Genomic DNA, 19,884 nt, shown 5'->3' on the forward strand with positions numbered 1-19,884 from the left:
TTTTCCGACTCCATTGTGTTCAGTTTTTTCAGCACACTCTTGATCGTAGAAGAGATTTCCCCGATGAGGAACTCCGGTTTCTCTACCACTGTTCCATGTCGGAACAGTTACGAAGAAGAAGAACATGATGATTCTGAATTCTTTGATGCTAATGAAGAAGAGTGCCCAGAGCCAACTTTTGTGTTTAAATTTGAGTACCAGACTAGGGAGATATTAAAGACACGGGAAAAAGTGGATGAGATTGGAGATTATGTAGCTTTTCAAGCCGGGAAGAAGAGTACTAGTTGCTTCATTGAAGAATCACAAAATGGATCTGCTCAGAATTCACACTGTTATTCTATAGAAGCAAATGATCATGTGGAAGAAGGTGATCAGGGTTTTGGAGATGGTGCATTTGAGGAAGAGGAGGTTGAGAAGAGAATAGTGATTGAGGAAAACTCTGTTTCGGATGACGAAGAAGAAGCAGATGTTAATAATGAAGTGAAGTTTGGTTCTGTTGTGAAGGAAGACATGTCACATTCAGATGAGGAAAGTGACAGTACTGGTGATGAGACGGTGGCTACTACTAGTCATGAAGATGAGTTGGTTTCCAGTTCGGAATTCGATTCTGATTTGATATGTTCAAGGGAGGATGATGATGATGAACTAAGTGCTTTGGAAGACATTGGATTGCGCAAGCCTGATGGTTTTGATGACAAAGATGTTTCTGAGGACACATTGGAGGCTTTGTGTGAACATTTAAAGTCGATAGATAAGTTGAAAATGGAGCTCAGGAAAGTTAGAGCTACTACTGATCTGCCTACTATTTTTGAAGAATCAGAGTCTCTGGATATGGATGACTTGAAGCCACTCAAGATTTTTGATATATACCAACATGGAGATACATATAAGAGTTACAAGTTTCAAATGCGCAAGTTGGATATTTTGAATTTTGCAATAGGTGATCTGGAGTCCAAACATTCACTTAAATTGTTTTCGAGCTACAAATCATTTGCTCCAGCTATCAAATCCTTTCTTTCCAACTTGAGGCTTTGTAGACTCAAAATAGATTGTGATCCAATGCATAGTGAGTTAGAAAAGATCTATGTTGGGCAGTTGTGCCTTTCTTGGGAGTTTCTTCAGTGGCAGTATGAGAAGGCCTTAGAATATGCCCCCAATCGAATACATTCATACAATGAAGTCGCAGAAGAGTTGCAGCAGTTTCAAGTGCTCCTACAAAGATTTGTAGAGGATGAACATTTTCAAGGGCAAAGGGTCGAAAACTATGTTAAAAGTCGATATGCTATGCATAAGCTTCTACAAGTTCCAGAAATCAGAGAGGACAGATTGGAGGAAGGAAAGGAAGGTAATGAAGTTACCACTAACATTGTCGAGACATTGAGAGAATCAATAAGGACCATATGGCGATTCATTCGAGCTGATAAAAATGCCAACATAACTACTGCTTGTCAAAAAAGATCACTTCCATCTGGCTTGGATCCAGAGCTTTTAAAACAAATTCAAGCAGATCTTCGGACAAAAGAAAGGATGCTTAAGGAGCTAAATAGGAGTCAGAACCGGATCATAAAGAGATTCCGAAAGCATGAAGAAGAAGGAGAAGAAGATGAAGAGAGCGCAGATCATGGTCACCTTAGCTTCTTTTCTCGAGTTGACATCAGATTGGTTTCAAGGGTTCTGAACATGTCAACTATAACACAAGATCAGCTAGTGTGGTGTCAAAGTAAGTTGAGCAAGATACACTTCGTGAGGCGCAAGGTTCATGAAGATCCCTCTTTCTTGTGGTTTCCATGTTAATAGAGTCAACTTCTTTGTTCACTGAAACAATCTAAATTTCTTATATGTAATTGTACAGTTGTAATTTTATATTCCTGGTAGTAGCACAAGCAATCTCTTCAGGAACTTTGCCGAATACAAAATAATACTCCTATATATAAAGAGAGACCAAAAAGAAAGTGAAGTAGATGGTAGATGTATAAATAAAGACAAAAGTAGAATAAATTGAGGCACCAACCTGTATATGCACGTACGACCAAGAAAATAATATACCAACATCCTCATATGATGCTCATGCTATCCCCTCACAGGCCTAGCTTCAAGAAACGAAGTCAAGATAGTTGAAATGATACCGGCTTTTTGACTCAACTCTAATCCTGGTTTAACAGACCAAAAGAGGTAAACGAGATTCATTTTGATTGCTAACCTCTTAGTGTATCATATGCAAAAGTTAATTACCTAGTTTAGGGAAGAGTCTCATGAATGAGTCAGTGAGTGGTAGAAAAAGTTCCTTGTAGAATCATTCGTGTAATATATATATTGGCTCATCAGCTGTGTAATCTTCCTTGTAGCTTGAGGCAATGGGATTTGATAGAGCTTTGGTGATTGAAGCGTTTTTGGCTTGTGACCGCAATGAAGAACTGGCAGCCAACTATCTACTGGAGAATGCTGGAGATTTTGAAGATTGAATGACTGTCCTTCACCTGTTAACGGATACCCCATTGGATTCATAGTTTTTTTTATTATGGATCCCCATTCTTGACACTTGCAGTATCTTCACTCTGGTAGTGTTTGGAGTAACTTGTGTGGCCAGATATTAACGGAATTTAATTGATTGCTTTTCACAGAAGCTAATTTAAGTGTGCGACACCTTTGCACTGTGCTAAGGCTTATTCCTTGTGACGTTTTAGGAGAGTTTGTTCCTAAAGGAAAAGTTCTCAGTTCAAGTTTTTGTTTGATCTGGTTTTGTTTAGCAGCTTAGTGCTCTGATACTTTACAAGCCAACCTCACACAATCAGTTCAAGTTTTTGTTTCATCTTGGTGACTTGGTGTTGTTTAGCTTAGTGCTCTGATACCTTGCAAATCAACACCAATAGTCTCCACCAAATGGAACCCTTGGCGAAATACAAAGCATGTCACTAAAAAGAAACCAAGAAATAGAGCTGCTGAATGAGTCGGGACTCGAGAAAAACAATCAATCGGAGCGGACTTAAAGAGGGCTTTGTTTCCATTTTGTGCGAGAGACAATTGCATAAGCTGTTTGATTCGCTCATTGAACCCGGTACTACAAGTGAAGCCAGCAAATGAAGCTCTGAGCTTCCAATCTCCATAGGATAAAAGGTATAAAGTAATATTCTCTCTTGTTTGTTCTAGTATCATTCAACCTTTCCAGCTAAGTTATATTCCAAAGGTCGATAGATACAGTTCTATGCGTAGTTCTTATCATTTTTTCATGAAATACCTCAAAACTTTATTAAGTTATTCAGAAGATATCAGCCTGGACAAGTGGAACAAGACGTTAAGCTAGCCAATTCAGGATGATCTTCATCCTAATTCAGTACATAAATAATGCTACATGGGAGGAACCGAAGCTTGTGGCTTGTCTTCGCATTGAACAGAGACAAGTACAGAAGGATATGACATAAGCCAGCAACTCTGTCTATTTTGGTGATGGCTGCATATCTAAATAGGTGTTTCAGGAGTCAAGAGAACATTAAATGACACAGAGGGCTCGCCTATCTCAGAAGCATTGCCAACACTGCAACACATATCACAGAGATATTTCCAAAGGAACATGAAGATGTTACAGGCTTTGCTTTCCTATTTAGTCTCCCTCCTGATCTTTCGTCTGCTGCAACTGACATATATAGCCATACAAGGGTGCTTGCCGCACCTTCACCCTGAAAATAAAGAGAGAAAGATAATGATGTGGCTTGCTCAGTAAAATAGGATAGCCGATCCATGTTAACATACTAGCTTGCAAATTTTCTGGACCTAAGTGAAAAAAGTGAGGACAATTGTTCAGAAACCAAAAACACATTATTGCAGGACAGCTTAGTTCCTAAGCACATTATTGTTGGTACTTTATAGACATACAAATTTCTCATTTCCAATTATACATGCCAAAAGTTCAGTCCTAAAATGTAGACTTACCATCACCAAATGAACTTGGAGGGATAGAAGATCGAGCATAGATAGCAAAGTAAGCCAAAAGAAAGAACAGCTTGTGAAATGTTTGTGAATTCCATTGCAGTCGTAATCCATTGGTTCACTGTTTAGTAACCAATGCAGAGAAATGCTGTCCATGTAAACAACATAGACATCAGTGACACTGTAACAAGATTTATCACGGTTTGAATATATGTGCAACCGAAAAGATTTTAAGCTTCCTATCACAGTTCTGGATTTAGGATGACTAATGATGTATGTGAAATAAATAAAACATTGGATCTCCGAAACATAGACATAGTGCTTCATACTTAAGAAGTTATGATGCCAAATAATTGCCAAAATAGTATTGTCCTCGGAACAAGGCAACAAGGCACAAGCAATCTCTCCAGGAACTTTGCCGAATACAAAATAATACCTTTATAAAAAGAGAACGAAAAAAAAAGTAGATGTAGATGTATAGATGACGAAGACAGAAGTAGAAAAAAGTGAACAGACAAGGCACCAACCTGTAATTTCATGTACAACAGTACAACCAAGAAATAATCTACCAACATCCTCATATGATGATCATGGTCAGCCCCTCACAGACCTAGCTTCAAGAAATGAAGTCAAGACAGTTGAAATGATACCGGCTTCATGACTTAACTCTAATCCTGGTTTAACAGGCCAAAAGAGGTAAAATAGATTCATTTTGATTTCTAACCTCTTAGTGTATCATATGCAAAAGTTAATTTACCTAGTTTAGGGAAGAGCCTCACGAATCAGTCAACGGGTGGTAGAAAAAGTTTCCTTGATTGAACTATCGTCACCTGATCATCCTTCTCCAGATATAGAATGCTAAGATGTCATGGACTCACTCAATTTCTGTAGTTGGAGTGGCATGGCCTTACAATGCAACCTTTCTTCCTTGATTGAAGCATGTTGAAGTTTCAATCGGGTTGTTGATCTATTTCTAGCAACTCTGGCAACAAATGCTATTGCATACGATCTTCACTCCTCCTGATGATCACATCCCTTCGTTTGCTGTCATTAATGGGGGACAGTCTTTCATCACTGAGAAAGAGAGACTCACATTCTTCTAGTATCAGATTTACATCCTACAACATATGACATAAGATTAAAAGTAAATGAGAAAATACGCATTACATAAGTATATATATGACAGATCAATAAATACTAACAGTCAGAAATAAAAGATGTTCACCTGAAGAAGTGAATAAGAATAAGATTGAGAGGTGTTGTTCGTAGATGATGAAAGCCATGAAGAGTTCGAATACTCTTGGTGCTTGAAACGGAAATTACTTATGCCTGTGTACAACATAAAAAGAGAAGATAATCAATTAGACAAATACTCAGGACACTGCAACTTTTTTAGCTCTAAATTGATACATGAGCAATGCGAGATTCAATTGGTGTAATTTGAAGCGATTAATCTATATGCATTACTTAATTTAGCTTACCGTGCTACGTATTCGGATGATTTTACAATGAGCTGCGCAAGGCCTAGCCGTTCCACATGTTGACGAGTTCTGCTTGTTCTAGGAGAGATTAAAGTCTGAGTAATTTAAGAGACCATAACAATGAAAAATTACTGGTCGTGTTGATCGTAGTTACTTTGACTTGCTACGAAATATTGAAGAGAACTTCTACCTTCAATGAACTCGTGTCAATATATGGGGATGGAAGATAACTGGAAATGGATGCCTCCAGCAATTTCTGTGAAAATGAAAGTAGTTGACAATTAACTTCCATTGAAAAAAATTAACTTGATACATCAATGATCACATTACATAATTAAATTTTAGTAAAAATTGTCTGCATTCTAGACAAATAAAGATCCATAACTATTTAGCTAGACAAATCATACATAAATGCTCATCTGCATTAAGCTTATCATGTGTTGCAACAAGAGTTGTACAACAATGAGCCGTCACCACAGAAATCAGAAGTGATTTACCAATTTGAAAAAAAAAAAAAAACCAAAACCATCCATCCCATATGTGATAATAAGTTGCAAACATTGTGATATTTGGGAGGTGTGAAATCTTACCAGAAGAGAAGACCAGTGAACAATACTTGGTCATCTAATTTTGATGTGTGGGGCGTGAGAAATCTTGGCCCACTGCTCACTTGTTTTGTCCCGGACAATATCTGTGAGAATCGGTGAAGAGGAGATGTCCACAGTCTGTAGTGGTGTGTTGCGCAGGAAGTCGGGCAGCGTACCAAGTTTCGGGCAATAAAGAATTTCTAACGAAGACAGGCAGGGCATTATTATAATATTATTATTCTGAAAATCCCCTTCCCACTCTTCCCACTCTTCCATATAACCGACCTTGAGGGTTTTCAATTTGGGGAATAAAGACGAGGAGCCATCATCATCAACTCCCAACAACAACTCGACTCCGAACTTTTTCACTTTGTCCATGCTATAAAATACGAGAGACTCAAGCGACGGCAGTTTGCCCAATGGACCCGAAAGCAGCTCACAGTTGCCGAATTCAGCGAGAACAAGCCTTTTCAACTTATGTAAGGACAAGATCCAATTAGGCAAGAGAATGCTGGCCCCACAGTTCCGGATCACCAGCAATTCCAAATCTCTATGTGGTTGCAACCCGTTCAGTACTTCCATATCTATGTGGCCCCTCCCTTCTTGTCTGTATGACCCACCACACACGGAACATGCGAAATATAGTCCCAGTCGAGAAAGACGTTTCTCACCCAAACATGCCGCTACAGCCTGGCTCGCATCTTCCACCGACCCCAAGTGTGAAATGGAGAGACTCCCTTCAAGTTGGTGCAAGTCTTTTAAATCTTCCAACTTCGACGTCCCTTCGTTGTCTGCACCTTTATAACCATTTATATGAAACTCATCCAGCTCCTGCAGACCGGTTAACCCCCTTATCCCTTTTAATTTTAGACGAAAGCACCCATAGACATAAAGATGCTTTAGCTTGGTCAGCTTCCTCATCGCCTCTTCATCTGGTAATTTGACAAGTTGACTGCACTCTACAAGTCGCAAGGTTTGCAGATTGTATAGATCACATAAACTGTCAGGCAATTCCTTCAGTTTATCGTTATCTGACAAGTCCAGATATCTCAGATGAATCAATCCACCAATCTCCTTTGGAACTTCTATAATCGATTTCTTACTCAAATTCAAACTCCTAAGGCTTTTTAATTGCGAAATCAACTCTACCCCGATGCATGCAAGTTTCGATTCAAAACATGTGAGAGTGCGAAGACTCTTACAGTTGAGAAAAGAAACCGGAAAAGGACCCTCTGGTGCAAACATCAAAGACAAATGACGGATCTCATCACCCGGTAACTCCATTCTCTCGTTACCACCCTTGACCACCATACTAAAGCACTCATCCTTGGTCAAGTATTGCACAAAGTCATGCACAATATCGTGCATCTTACATCTAAAAATATTCCCCATCCAATCTTCCGTGAAATCTTGAAAGAAAGACCGCATTACTAAGTTTTCAAAACACCTTTGACCGACTATTTTTCTCTCTTTGTTTCCTTCTTTGACTTCAAGATAATCTTGTGACATCCACAACTCAATCAACTTATCTTTATAAATTTCATAATCCTTAGGAAACGTGGCACAATACAAGAGACAACGTTTGGACAGTGGTTCTAAATCATAGTAACTTAGTAGTAAAGGTTGAAAAACCTGCTGCTCAACCTCTTGTATTTCCCATATCTTACTATTTAAAACATCTACCCATTGCTCTATTGTATTCTTATACCGCATTAGACTACCCAAAGTCTTTGCAGCAAGAGGCAAGCCTTTGCACCTTTTTACAATTTTATTACCAATATCTTTAAACTTTTCAGACTCTTTTCTTTCACCATCGAAAAATGCAATATGATAGAACAATGACTGACAAGTTTCTTCACTTAACTCCTGTAAACGGATAGTGTTACCGCTAGTCGTTCCCATTGCACTAGCAACTTGCGCTATACGCGTTGTAACTAAAATCCTACTCCCTGAGGCACCACAGAGTAATGTTGTCAAGAAGGGCTCCCACTTTCTATGATCTGAGTCCCAAACATCATCTAGGACGAGAAGGAACTTCCTGCCCTCAATAGAGTTAGATATATGTTGAACATATGTTTCTAACTCATCTGAATTTGGGACAACTACTTTAAGACTCTCTAGGATGGCTTTTGCAACCGCAATTTGTACAAAGGGTTCTGAGACACAAACCCATATTCTTGTATGAAAACAATCTTTTACCATATCATCATTATAGGCTAGTTGGGCAAGAGTTGTTTTTCCTATCCCCCCTAAACCAACAATAGATATGACAAGAGGCTTCTTCCTTTCTTCACTATTCTCACTCACTAACTGGCTCACTAGTTTATTCATTTCATAGTCCCTACCAAATGTCCCAGATTTATCGACAATAGAAAAACTTTTCAATCGAGCAGGTTGCTCAATTTCAGTTTCATTGCGATGGAAATTATAAAATTTCCGTTGTTCGTGAATCAAAGCTAACTTCTCATTCAGCTCTTTTATCCTCACAGCAATGTCACGACGAAAAATTATCTGATTGACTTGGCTATTGCAAAGACAATGCATGGGAATAGAGAAACATACCTTCTTCTTAGGTATAATAGCATTTTCACCTTGTTTCTCGATTTGCTGTTTCAGGATTTCATACCTCCACTCGTCCACCACATCGTCTATCTCAAACGACACTTCTTTGAGATTGTTGAGCCAGCGTCTCACGTTGGCCTCCTTCACTTGCCTCCTCTCTGCATCCGCAAGCACATCTTGAATAGTTTCAAGGTTAAGGGTGAGGTTTATTACTTCTTTTTTGACATTCACAACAAGTCTCACGTTTTGTTCAACTTGTTGGAAAAGGATAGAACCCAACTGTTGTACAAGGAAGGATACAAGTGCTTCAGACATTTTGGTGTTTGGAAATGGATCGACTGACGACAAGAAATTGGAAAGGGAGAAGATGAACTAGCTCAAAGTAGGAAGAATTTCTTGTGTACACACAAAGGGCAAGTGACACGGTGGAGAAGAAATCAAGAAGATGTGGTTGTGGTTTCCTCCCTACAAACCAGCTTTATATAATGAGAAGTGAAGATATCTTGGTGGAAAATTTAAGCATCAGTATTTGGTACACAAGCAGTAAACCATTAACAAGCGAGGAATTTTTGAATGCTTAGGGAGAACGTAATTCTTTGTCCATTGCCTTTATTCTCCTCACTTTGTTCCTTACTTGTTAGCAACCAAATACAAATGATTCAAATGAAGATTTATCCATCCCATGTTATTCCTTACTTCTAAGCAACCAAATTGATATGAAATTCTTCTCAAAACAAATATGACATGAAGATTGCTAGATCCATGCACAACTTCTTTCTCAAGAACCCTACTTATTGTTTTCCTTTACTTTTTATCATAGTGTTTCTATTCTATGATCTTCATTTCCCATGGTTCTCCTGTTCTCCTTTTTCTATTTCAATGTTATATTTATTTTTTTTATTTTTTCAAAATGGTTTCAAATTCAATTTTGGTTTGGTCTCTGCACGGAATCAGCGTTTCTCCTACCAATGCCTACAAAGTATAACTCCATTAACACATCATTTTTATTATTACCACACCATTTCAGTTTTATTTACAATTATGTTACTTGAATTTGTTACATGATTGACTCTCGATCATAAATATGGTGCGTTAATAACACCAACTTTTAAATAAATGCTAAATCACTTTCTTTCCGGGTCTGTACTCTGTTCTGTTTAGGATGAGTTTCAAACCCTAGGAGAGAATAAAATCCCCTACGACCAAATAGAAAACAAATAACAAACTGAGACTCCATCCAACATCAGGTTCAACTTTATTTCCCAGGAAAGCAATCAACTTCATGCAGCATATATCAAACCCGCAAAAATTAAAGAAATTTGGTTGTTCCAGAAGTAGATACAGATTTTATTTACAGAGCAAACGGTGCTTTTTTTAGGAAAGGCATACACATTACACAAATCAAACATACTCGAAGATCGAGTTTTCTTCGTATCTCTGGCAGGATTTTAGAATTCCCTCTCAGGGAACAGAATTGGAGCCAAAAGGGACCAGATGTAGAGATCTGCAGTTGCCCAACTAGGCATGACCCTCACCCAGACGGACGGCCACCCCACATCAATCAGCTGACTTGGCTTTCTCATTTTCTTCACGTTCTTCCGGCTTATCCAATGGGAGCAGTGGTTTCCCAGCACCTTCACCATGCAACTGGTTTTAAAAAAATTAAATTAATTGTTTGCAGATACAAAACTTGATAAGCCTTTCGAATTAAAAACCAATCATCAAGGACAGTTGTTCAAAAAATTAAAACCTCATTGTAAGTCAGTTTTGATGTACAATTTTCACAGAAAAATAGAGCAACTTCATAAAAGCCAAAACATTTAAAGATACTGTCACGAATTACCTGCACGAGGTGAACTAGGCGGGGACAAAAGAGTTGTGGAAGATCCAGCACGCACAGCAGAATAAACCACAGAAAGAACAGTGGTAAGCAAACCTAAGGTAAGAGTCCCAGTGGAAACAGCTTTAGAATGCTTGTGGAGACCATTGCACTCATAGTCCCTCGGCTCACTAGCAAGTGCACTATAGCAGAGATATGTACAGTACACAGATATAACTGACGCGGGTAAAATGCTGCCACCTACCTGTGTAACATCAAAATAGAGACCAAGGAATCCAAAAGGTCATTACATTTAACAATGAATTTGCACATTTCTACATACAAAACAGAATTACATACAATATCCAGGTATTTATAATATGAAAATCTGGTTGACCGGTTTACCCAAAAAAAAAAATTTCTATGCAACCAGAAAGCTAAGCAACATGCAAGTACTGTGTTGGATTTATGATGGGACTCATATTAGGAGATACAATAAATGAATATACCAATCAAATGTAAAACTGGAGCATTGGTATTGTATCTGGTTTTTCTTATTTGGCCAGCAGTTAGTCTTATGTCATCTCAAGAGCATAAACCACTGTCTTCAAAAAGAACAGTGACGTAGTTATATCATCAGGGTTTAAATTATAAACCACTGTCTTCAAAAAGGACAGTGACGTAGTTATATTAAACTTAAAATGTGAATATTCTAATAAACAAGAACAAAGTCTATTGATCAATCCCTCTATGTTAGCTTTCTTTCTTATCTATTGATCAATCCCTCTATGTTGGCTTTCTTTCTTATCATTCTAGGGAATTAAATTTGTGGTTTCTGTGTGGCTACTAACGATGATATCCTTATAAAACCTAAAAGGGCTTCTCTTAATTAAAGTGCGCTAGAAGTTAGGAATCTACATTAGTGAATATGGTACTAACAAAGCATAAAAGGTTATAGAGACAGTAATAGAAGCAATAAAACATGATTAAGAAACTTACAGTAGGATGCAGTGCCACTATAAGAAAAACGAAAACGAATATCAGAGTCATTACGATGAAGAAGGTATTGAGTCTGCAGTCATGTCCAGATGGCGTGAACAAATGGAAAAGAAGTCCACAGAAGACGAATGTTGCCAGATAACAAACTAGAGAAACAACAAAAAGAGCAACATACCTGTGTAAACAATGAAGATAGAACTAAACTCAGAAAATGGAAGTACAAATCTGAATATACACACGACAATTATGAAAGAATAAACTAACCAGAACTGCTCATCATATGAAACCCATTTGTTGTTCCATCCATGAACAAAATCCAACAGAAGCACAACTTGTACGAGAAGAAAGAATCCTGAGCCAAACTTTGCAATTGTCTCTGCATAAATGACATATAATTATCAATATTGGCCAAATAATTCAAATGCACAATTTTCAAATGACAAATTTTACGTAAACTTAATTGTAGTCATTTTCATCTATCTACAATTATATGATTTCAAGGAGTTTGTTGTCTGTTCAACATTTAATAGCTCATCTAGTTTAGCATTGAACTGAGGCTTAGCAATTATCTCCTGATGGCCTAGAAATTGTACAAACCGCAGGTCCGCAGTGCAAAATAGGGTTATATACATTCTAATGAGAAGAGGTCATTCGAGCGTAGCTAAATAGGTACTATGTTTACATATAGATCCCTAAGTTGTTACATTCTATTTAGGATTAGGATAGGCATAATCAGACCTGCTTTTTACATCTTTGAAAAGAAGATAAAAGTAAGGGTATAAATAGTCCTTACCATAGAAACTAATAAACCCATTTGGCACGAAATACAAGGAGAAGAGCACCAAGAGGAACCAGCAAGTGACTTTCATCATCCATCCACCATGGTGGATACTGTCACGGGGATCCTTCTGCCTCTTGACACCAATCATCACAACAGACAGGATGGTGAAGAACAGAGTATGAGTCAGAATTTCATATTATAGTATGAGATTGAGAATATATGTTTGACACCCGCTTGGTAGAGTGAAGGAGCTCAGGTGGTATCTTGTAGAGGTCTTCATCAACCGGCTTGGGAGGCCTCCTTGGTCGCAAAACGGCATCGTTGCGGCGAGTGTGATACTGCTGGTAGTGTAGCTTTGCCAGTTCAGTCACTCCGTCATGGACCTTAGCTTGATGCTGCTGCTTCTTTTGCTCCTTGACATGCGGGTTATGAGTGCATCTCTTTTCTCTCCCTCTTGCAGTTGTCTGCAATTACAGTGTCACCATCAAAGGTCATGAGTAGACATAAAACGATATCATTTCATTAGTCCTCTCATCACCACTTCATCAACAGCTTTTACTTACTGAATGACATTGATGGGTGCTTAGGTATTTGTTAATTTGGTCACTCAAAACAGAAAACTGGTCGAGTATGCTTTGATCTTACAACGTGTCACATTGGTAAGAGGAAACTGAAATAATCATATTTATATAGATATGGCGTTGTAAAATACGAGTATGCAAGTATCTACTCAAGTATAATGTACTAGCGAACATTAGAAAATCGAGTACTTCAAAATCATAGTTTCAAAGTCCTGAGTTTTTGAAATGGGTTTAATTTCTTCTAAAATCATAGGGCATGGCATTCAATCTTAAAAATTTGAGTCTGCTTAGATGTTCATAGTAATGAAAACCTTGATGGGAGGAGTTACTTAAACTAAGAAAATGAAAGACAGAAAGACACCTAGTACCTCCATAGCTCATTATAAACCAACCAAACATTGCACACCACCATTAAAACTCAACCACTCAGTAGTGACAAAAATATCACCATTTTCTGGGATCAGAATTATCCCAATGACCATAGGAATGAAAAGATGCAACCTTTTTTCCCCAAATTTGACACAGATAAGCAACAAGAATCCATAATGATGAAAACCAAGGAGGTAAAAGAGTAAAAGTTGGAACCTTTCGAGAATTGGGAGCAACAACAACCCGGGAAGGCTTCTTCTTCATCTTCTTAACATCAACAGCATACAAGTCAGCATGCAGATAGGCTGCCGGAACATCGCTCTCACCAGAAGAAGAGCTGAACCTGATCAAACCAGCTTGCCTTGCACACTCAAAATACTGAGTGATTGGCAGCTCATTGGCATAATCCCAGTCCCCAAAAGCCGGAATTTGACCGCTCCGTTTATAGTAGTCCTGCCACCACCATCAACCACATCCATGATAATTCAGCAAGATAAACTACTTAAAACAACGATATCAAACAAGTGAAGCTAACACGGGAATGTTGTTTGGAAGAAAATTACTTACATCCATTGTGGAAGAAGGAAAGGAAGGAAAGGAAGGAAATGAAGTTATCACTGACATTGTCAAGACGTTGAGAGAATCATTAAGGACCATGTGGCGATTCATTCGAGCTGATAAAAATGCCAACATAACTACTGCTTGTCGAAAAAGATCATTTCCATCTAGCTTGGATACAGAGCTTTTAGGACAAGTTCAAGCAGATCTTCAAAAGAAAGAGAGGATGCTTAAGGAGCTAAAGAGGAGTCAGAACCGGATCATAAAGAGATTCCGAAAGCATGAAGAAGGAGAAGAAGATGAAGAGAGCGCTGATCATGTTCACTCTAGCTTCTTTTCTCAAGTTGACATCAGATTGGTTTCAAGGGTTCTGAACATGTCAACTATAACACAAGATCAGCTAGTGTGGTGTCAAAGCAAGTTGAGCAAGATACACTTCTTGAGGTGCAAGGTTCATGAAGATCCCTCTTTCTTGTGGTTTCCATGTTAATAGAGTCAACTTCTTTGTTCACTGAAACAATCTAAATTTCTTATATGTAATTGTACAGTTGTAATTCTATATTCCTGTAGTAGTACAAACAATCTCTTCAGGAACTTTGCCGAATACAAAATAATACTCCTATAAAGAGAGAACAAAAAGAAAGTGATGTAGATGGTAGATGCTCATGCTCATCCAACATCCTCATATGATGCTCATGATGCTCATGCTCATCCCCTCACAGGCCTAGCTTCAAGAAACGAAGTCAAGATAGTTGAAATGATACCGGCTTCTTGACTCAACTCTAATCCTGGTTTAACAGGCTAAAAGAGGTAAACGAGATTCATTTTGATTGCTAACCTCTTAGTGTATCATATGCAAAAGTTAATTACCTAGTTTAGGGAAGAGCCTCATGAATCAGTCAGTGGGTGGTAGAAAAAGTTTCCTTGATTATACTATCGTTGGCTGACCATCCTTCTCCAGAAATAGAATGTTAAGTTGTCATGGACTCACTCAATTTCTACAGTTGGAGCGGCACGGCCTTACAATGCAACCTTTCTTCCTTGATTGAAGCATGTTGAAGTTTCACTCGGGTTATTGATCTATTTCTAGCAACTCTGGCAACAAATGCTATTGCGTACGATATTCACTCCTCCTAATGATCACATCCTTTCGTTTGCTGTCATTAATGGGGAACAGTCTTTCATCATTGAGAAAGAGACTCACATGCTTCTGATATCAAATTTACATCCTACAACATATGACGTAAGATTAAAAGTAAATGAGAAAATATGTATTACATAAGTATATATGACAAACCAAAAAATACTAACAGTCAGAAAAAAAAGAATTTCACCTGAAGAAGTGAATAAGAATAAGATTGAGAGATGTTGTTTGTAGATGATGAAAGCCATGAAGAGTTCGAATACTCTTGGTGCTTGAAACGGAAATTACTTATGCCTGTCTACAACATAAAAAGAGAAGATAATCAATTAGATAAATACTGAGGACACTGCAACTTTTTTAGCTCTAAATTGATACATGAGCAATGCCAGATTCAATTGGTGTAATTTGAAGCGATTAATCTATATGCATTACTTAATTTAGCTTACCGTGCTACGTATTCTGATGATTTTACAATGAGCTGCACAAGGCCTAGCCGTTTCACATGTTGACGGGTTCTGCTTGTTCTAGGAGAGATTAAAGTCTAAGTAATTTAAGAGACCATAACAATGAAAAATTACTGGTCGTGTTGATCGTAGTTACTCTGACTTGCTACAAAATATTGAAGGGAAATTCTACCTTCAATGAACACGTGCCAATATATGGGGATGGAAGATAACAGGAAATGGATGCCACTAGCAACTTCTGTGAAAATGAAAGTAGTTGACAATTAATTTCCCCTGAAAAAAATTAACTTGATACATCAATGATCACATTACATAAATAACTAACTATTTAGCTAGACAAATCATACATAAATGCTCCTCTGCGTTAAGCTTATCATGTGTTGCAATAAGAGTTGTACAACAATGAGCCGTCACCACAGAAATCAGAAGTGATTTACCAAGTTGAAAAAATAAAAAATAAAAAAAATCACCCATCCCATATGTGATAACAAGTTGCAAACATTGTAATATTTGGGAGGTGTGAAATCTTACCAGAAGAGAAGACCAGTGAACAATATTTGGTCATCTAATTTTGATGTGTGGGGCGTGAGAAATCTTGGCCCACTACTCACTTGTTTTGTCCCGGAGAATATCACTGAGAATCTCTGAACCGGAGATGTCCACAGTCTGTAGTGGTGTGTTGCGCAGGAAGTCGGGCAGCGTACCAAGTTTCGGGCAACGATGAATTTCTAACGAAGACAGGCAGGGCATTATTATAATATTATTATTCTGAAAATCCCCTTCCCACTCTTCCCACTCTTCCATAGCACCGAACTCGAGGGTTTTCAATTTGGGGAATAAAGACGAGGAGCCATCATCATCAACTCCCAACAACAACTCGACTCCCACCTTTTTCACTTTGTTGATCCCAGAAAATACGAGAGACTCAAGCGACGGCAGTTTGCCCAATGGACCCGAAAGCAGCTCACAGTTACCGAATACACCGAGACGAAGCGTTTTCAACTTATGTAAGGACAAGATCCAATTAGGCAAGAGAATGCTGGCCTCACACCTCCAGATACTCAACGATTCCAAATCTCTATGTGGTTGCAACCCATTCAGTATTTCCATATCTATGTGGCCCCCACCTTCTCGCCCACGACACTGGACACATGCAAAATCTAGTACCAGGTCAAAAAGACGTTTCTCACCCAAACATGCCGCTACAGCCTCGCTCGCATCTTCCACCGACTGCAAGTGTGAAATGTAGAGACTCCCTTCAAGTTGGTGCAAGTCTTTTAAATCTTCCAACTTCGACGTCCCTTCATTGTCGGCACCTTTATAACCATTTATATGAAACGCATCCAGCTTCTGCAAACCGGTTAACCCCCTTATCCCTTTTGATTTTAGACGACAGCACCTCCAGACATAAAGATGCTTTAGCTTGGTCAGCTTCCTCATCGCCTCTTCATCTGGTAATTTGACAAGTTCACCGCAGAATACAAGTCGCAAGGTTTGCAGATTGTATAGATCACATAAACTGTCAGGCAATTCCTTCAATTCAGAGTTCCACGACAAGTCCAGATATCTCAGATGAATCAATCCACCAATCTCCTTTGGAACTTCTAAAATCGAGTTCTCACTCAAATTCAAACTCCTAAGACTTTTTAATTGCGAAATCAACTCTACCCCGATGCTAGTAAGTTTCGATTCAAAACATGTGAGAGTGCGAAGACTCTTACAGTTGAGAAAAGAAACCGGAAAAGGACCCTCTGGTGCAAACATCAAAGATAAATGACGGACCTCATCACCCGGTAACTCCATTCTCTCATTAGCACCCTTAACCACCATACTAAAGCACTCATCCTTGGTCAGGTATTGCACAAAGTCATGCACAATATCGTGCATCTTACATCTAGTAATATTTCCCAGCACATCTTCCTTGAAATCTTGAAAGAAAGACAGCATTACTAAGTTTTCAAAACACCTTTGACCGACTATTTTTCTCTCTTTGTTTCCTCCTTTGACTTCAAGATAATCTTGTGATATCCACAACTCAATCAACTCATCTTTATCAATTTCATAATCTTTAGGAAACGTGGCACAATACAAGACACAACGTTTGGACAATGATTCTAAATCATAGTAACTTAGTAGTAAAGGTTGGAAAACCTGCTGCTCAAACTCTTGTAATTCCCAGATCTTACTATTCAAAACATCTACCCATTGCTCTATTGTATTCTTATACCGCATTAGACTACCCAAAGTCTTTGCAGCAAGAGGCAAGCCTTTGCACCTCTTTACAATTTTATTACCAATATCTTCAAACTTTTCAGACTCTTTTCTTGCACCATCAAAAAATGCAATATGATAGAACAATGACCGACAAGTTTCTTCACTCAACTCCTGTAAATGGATAGTGTTACCGCTAGTCGTTCCCATTGCACTAGCAACTTGCGCTATACGCGTTGTAACTAAAATCCTACTCCCTGAGGCACCACAGAGTAATGTTGTCAAGAAGGGCTCCCACTTTCTATGATCTGAGTCCCAAACGTCGTCTAGGACGAGAAGGAACTTCCTGCCCTCAATAGAGTTAGATATACGTTGAACATATGTTTCTAACTCATTTGAGTTCGGGACACTTTCATCAAGACCCTCAAGGATGGCTTTTGCAACCGCAATTTGTACAAGGGGTTCTGAGACACAGACCCATATTCTTTTTTGAAAACAACCCTTTACCTTGTCATCATTATAGGCTAGTTGGGCAAGAGTGGTTTTTCCTATCCCCCCTAAACCAACAATAGATATGACCAGAGGCTTCTTCCTTCCTTCACTATTCTCACTCACCAACTGGCTCACTAGTTTATTCCTTTCATAGTCCCTACCAAATGTCCCAGATTTATCGACAATAGAAAAACTTTTCAATCGAGCAGGTTGCTCAATTTCTGTTTCATTGCGATGGAAATTGTAAAATTTTCGTTGTTCGTGAATCAAAGCTAACTTCTCATTCAGCTCTTTTATCCTCACAGCAATATCACGACGAAAAATGATCTGATGGACTTGGCCATTGCAAAAACAACGGAAGGGAATAGAGAAACACACCTTCTTCTTGGGAACAACAGCATTTTCACCTTGTTTCTCGATTTGTTGTTTCAGGATTTCAGTGCTCCACTCGTCCACCACATCGTCTATCTCGAACGACACTTCTTTGAGATTGTTGAGCCAGCGTCTGACGTTGGCCTCCTTCACTTGCCTCCTCTCTGCATCGGCGAGCACATCTTGAATAGTCTCGAGGTTGAGGGTAAGATTTAGTACTTCTTTTTTGACATTCACAACAAGTCTCACGTTTTGTTCCACCTGTTGGAGAAAGATGGAACCCAACTGCTCTACAAGGAAGGAAACAAGTGCTTCAGACATATTGTGATTGGGAGAGGAATGAAATGAGAAAGTGGTCTTGCTTCAAGTAAGATGGTTTTCTGGTGTGGCGAAAAGGCTACTTCCCAGTACCAGCTTTATACGATGAGATATGAGTTATTATTGTAGTGCAATACTGCAATTATCTTCGATATCACGACAAATTACCTCCAATTTCTTTATAGCAACTAAGTTTTTTTTTTTTTTTTTTTCAGTCTGACCCGCCACGACAACTACTTTGGAAGGAAGTGATTGCATGTGAGAAACATGTGCGGTGGTCTTTGCTGCCATTGGCCTCCCGGGTTCAACTTTGATACCCACTCGAGTAAAAGATGTAACGCTCGACAAGGCACTTAAAACTATATTATTCATAATGGATCAGTACGTTGTTTTGAGAGAGAAAGAGTTGACTATTATTATATATATTTTTTATTAGATGATCATGGATGGTTGTCAAATTTGCTGTGTTGGTCGGCAAATTTAATTTTCTTTAGATTTCATGGAGACACAACAAGTTTACTGGCCACAACTTAAAACTATATTATTCATAATGAAACAGTACGTTGCTTTGGATTGGAATCAAATTTGCTAGTACAACCACCGTGACCATCCAATCAAAAGAGAGAGAGAGTTAACCATTATCATACATGTTTTTCATTAGATGGTCATGAATGGTTGTCAAATTTGCCGTGCTAATCGGCAAATTTGATTCCTTTTAGATTCCATGGTGACACAACAAGCTTACCAGCCACTAGTGTTGGGCTCAGGTCGGGTCGGTTCGGTTTTTTGAAAAACCCGACCCGAAACCCAAAAATGTCGGGTCGGGTCGGGTTGGGCTTTTTTTAAATATGAACCTGATTGAGACCGGCCCGATTCGGGCTTTCGGGCTTTTTTCGGGCCTAAAAAGTTTCGGGCTTTTTTCGGGCCCAAAGATGAATAAAACATTGATAATGTCACAACTTCAATAACTACTGGGCTATTACATTATGGACTGACACAAAATAAATTGATGACAATGAAAACATCAAAACAAGATGATACTGCCATCCAGCCCCGTACATCCATCGTGTCGGTGTTCTTCCTCCAAGTTCGAAGCAGCATGATACCTAAGAGCCATCAGCCCCATGATACTGGCTCACTCTTTTCCTAAAACTCTGAGCTTCACTTTGAATAAGGCAACTCGAAGCAGCAGTCATTTTCGGATACCTAAGAGCCATTGGAA

The 19,884-nt window shown here is 38.7% G+C and overlaps 3 protein-coding genes across 3 annotated transcripts; all 3 read right to left on the reverse strand.

The window, feature by feature from the left end:
• Positions 1–4,919: 4,919 nt before the first annotated feature.
• Positions 4,920–8,869, reverse strand: LOC101300940 (putative disease resistance protein RGA4-like). The gene is made up of 3 exons (XM_004304745.1): positions 6,076–8,869; positions 5,150–5,253; positions 4,920–5,042 (listed from the first exon to the last, which is right to left on the reverse strand). The coding sequence occupies exons 1-3, from the start codon at positions 8,867–8,869 to the stop codon at positions 4,920–4,922; spliced, it is 3,021 nt and encodes a 1,006-aa protein (XP_004304793.1).
• A 922-nt stretch (positions 8,870–9,791) lies between these two features.
• Positions 9,792–12,566, reverse strand: LOC101301211 (serine incorporator 3-like). The gene is made up of 5 exons (XM_004302073.1): positions 12,166–12,566; positions 11,637–11,748; positions 11,373–11,547; positions 10,398–10,638; positions 9,792–10,188 (listed from the first exon to the last, which is right to left on the reverse strand). Exons 1-5 carry the CDS (start codon positions 12,299–12,301, stop codon positions 10,112–10,114), a joined length of 741 nt encoding a protein of 246 aa, XP_004302121.1. The 5' UTR covers positions 12,302–12,566; the 3' UTR covers positions 9,792–10,111.
• A 3,748-nt stretch (positions 12,567–16,314) lies between these two features.
• LOC101301225 (putative disease resistance protein RGA4-like) lies at positions 16,315–18,815 on the reverse strand. The gene is made up of 2 exons (XM_004304746.1): positions 16,437–18,815; positions 16,315–16,347 (listed from the first exon to the last, which is right to left on the reverse strand). Exons 1-2 carry the CDS (start codon positions 18,663–18,665, stop codon positions 16,315–16,317), a joined length of 2,262 nt encoding a protein of 753 aa, XP_004304794.1. The 5' UTR covers positions 18,666–18,815.
• Between the last annotated feature and the right edge of the window lie 1,069 nt (positions 18,816–19,884).

This window comes from Fragaria vesca, linkage group LG6 (genome assembly GCF_000184155.1).
Source record: "Fragaria vesca subsp. vesca linkage group LG6, FraVesHawaii_1.0, whole genome shotgun sequence".
Taxonomy (NCBI): domain Eukaryota; kingdom Viridiplantae; phylum Streptophyta; class Magnoliopsida; order Rosales; family Rosaceae; genus Fragaria; species Fragaria vesca.

Coding starts and splice junctions, on each gene's coding strand:
- LOC101300940 (XM_004304745.1), bottom strand. CDS start 8,869: ATGTCTGAAGCACTTGTATCCTTCCTTGTACAACAGTTGGGTTCTATC. Junction 5,254..6,075: donor TATTGTCCGGGACAAAACAA/GTGAGCAGTGGG, acceptor TGTTGTACACAG/GCATAAGTAATTTCCGTTTC. Junction 5,043..5,149: donor ATTCTTATTCACTTCTTCAG/GTGAACATCTTT, acceptor CATATGTTGTAG/GATGTAAATCTGATACTAGA.
- LOC101301211 (XM_004302073.1), bottom strand. CDS start 12,301: ATGATTGGTGTCAAGAGGCAGAAGGATCCCCGTGACAGTATCCACCAT. Junction 11,548..11,636: donor TCATATGATGAGCAGTTCTG/GTTAGTTTATTC, acceptor TTGTTTACACAG/GTATGTTGCTCTTTTTGTTG. Junction 10,639..11,372: donor TAGTGGCACTGCATCCTACT/GTAAGTTTCTTA, acceptor GATGTTACACAG/GTAGGTGGCAGCATTTTACC.
- LOC101301225 (XM_004304746.1), bottom strand. CDS start 18,665: ATGTCTGAAGCACTTGTTTCCTTCCTTGTAGAGCAGTTGGGTTCCATC. Junction 16,348..16,436: donor AGAAACGTCTTTTTGACCTG/GTACTAGATTTT, acceptor GCAACCACATAG/AGATTTGGAATCGTTGAGTA.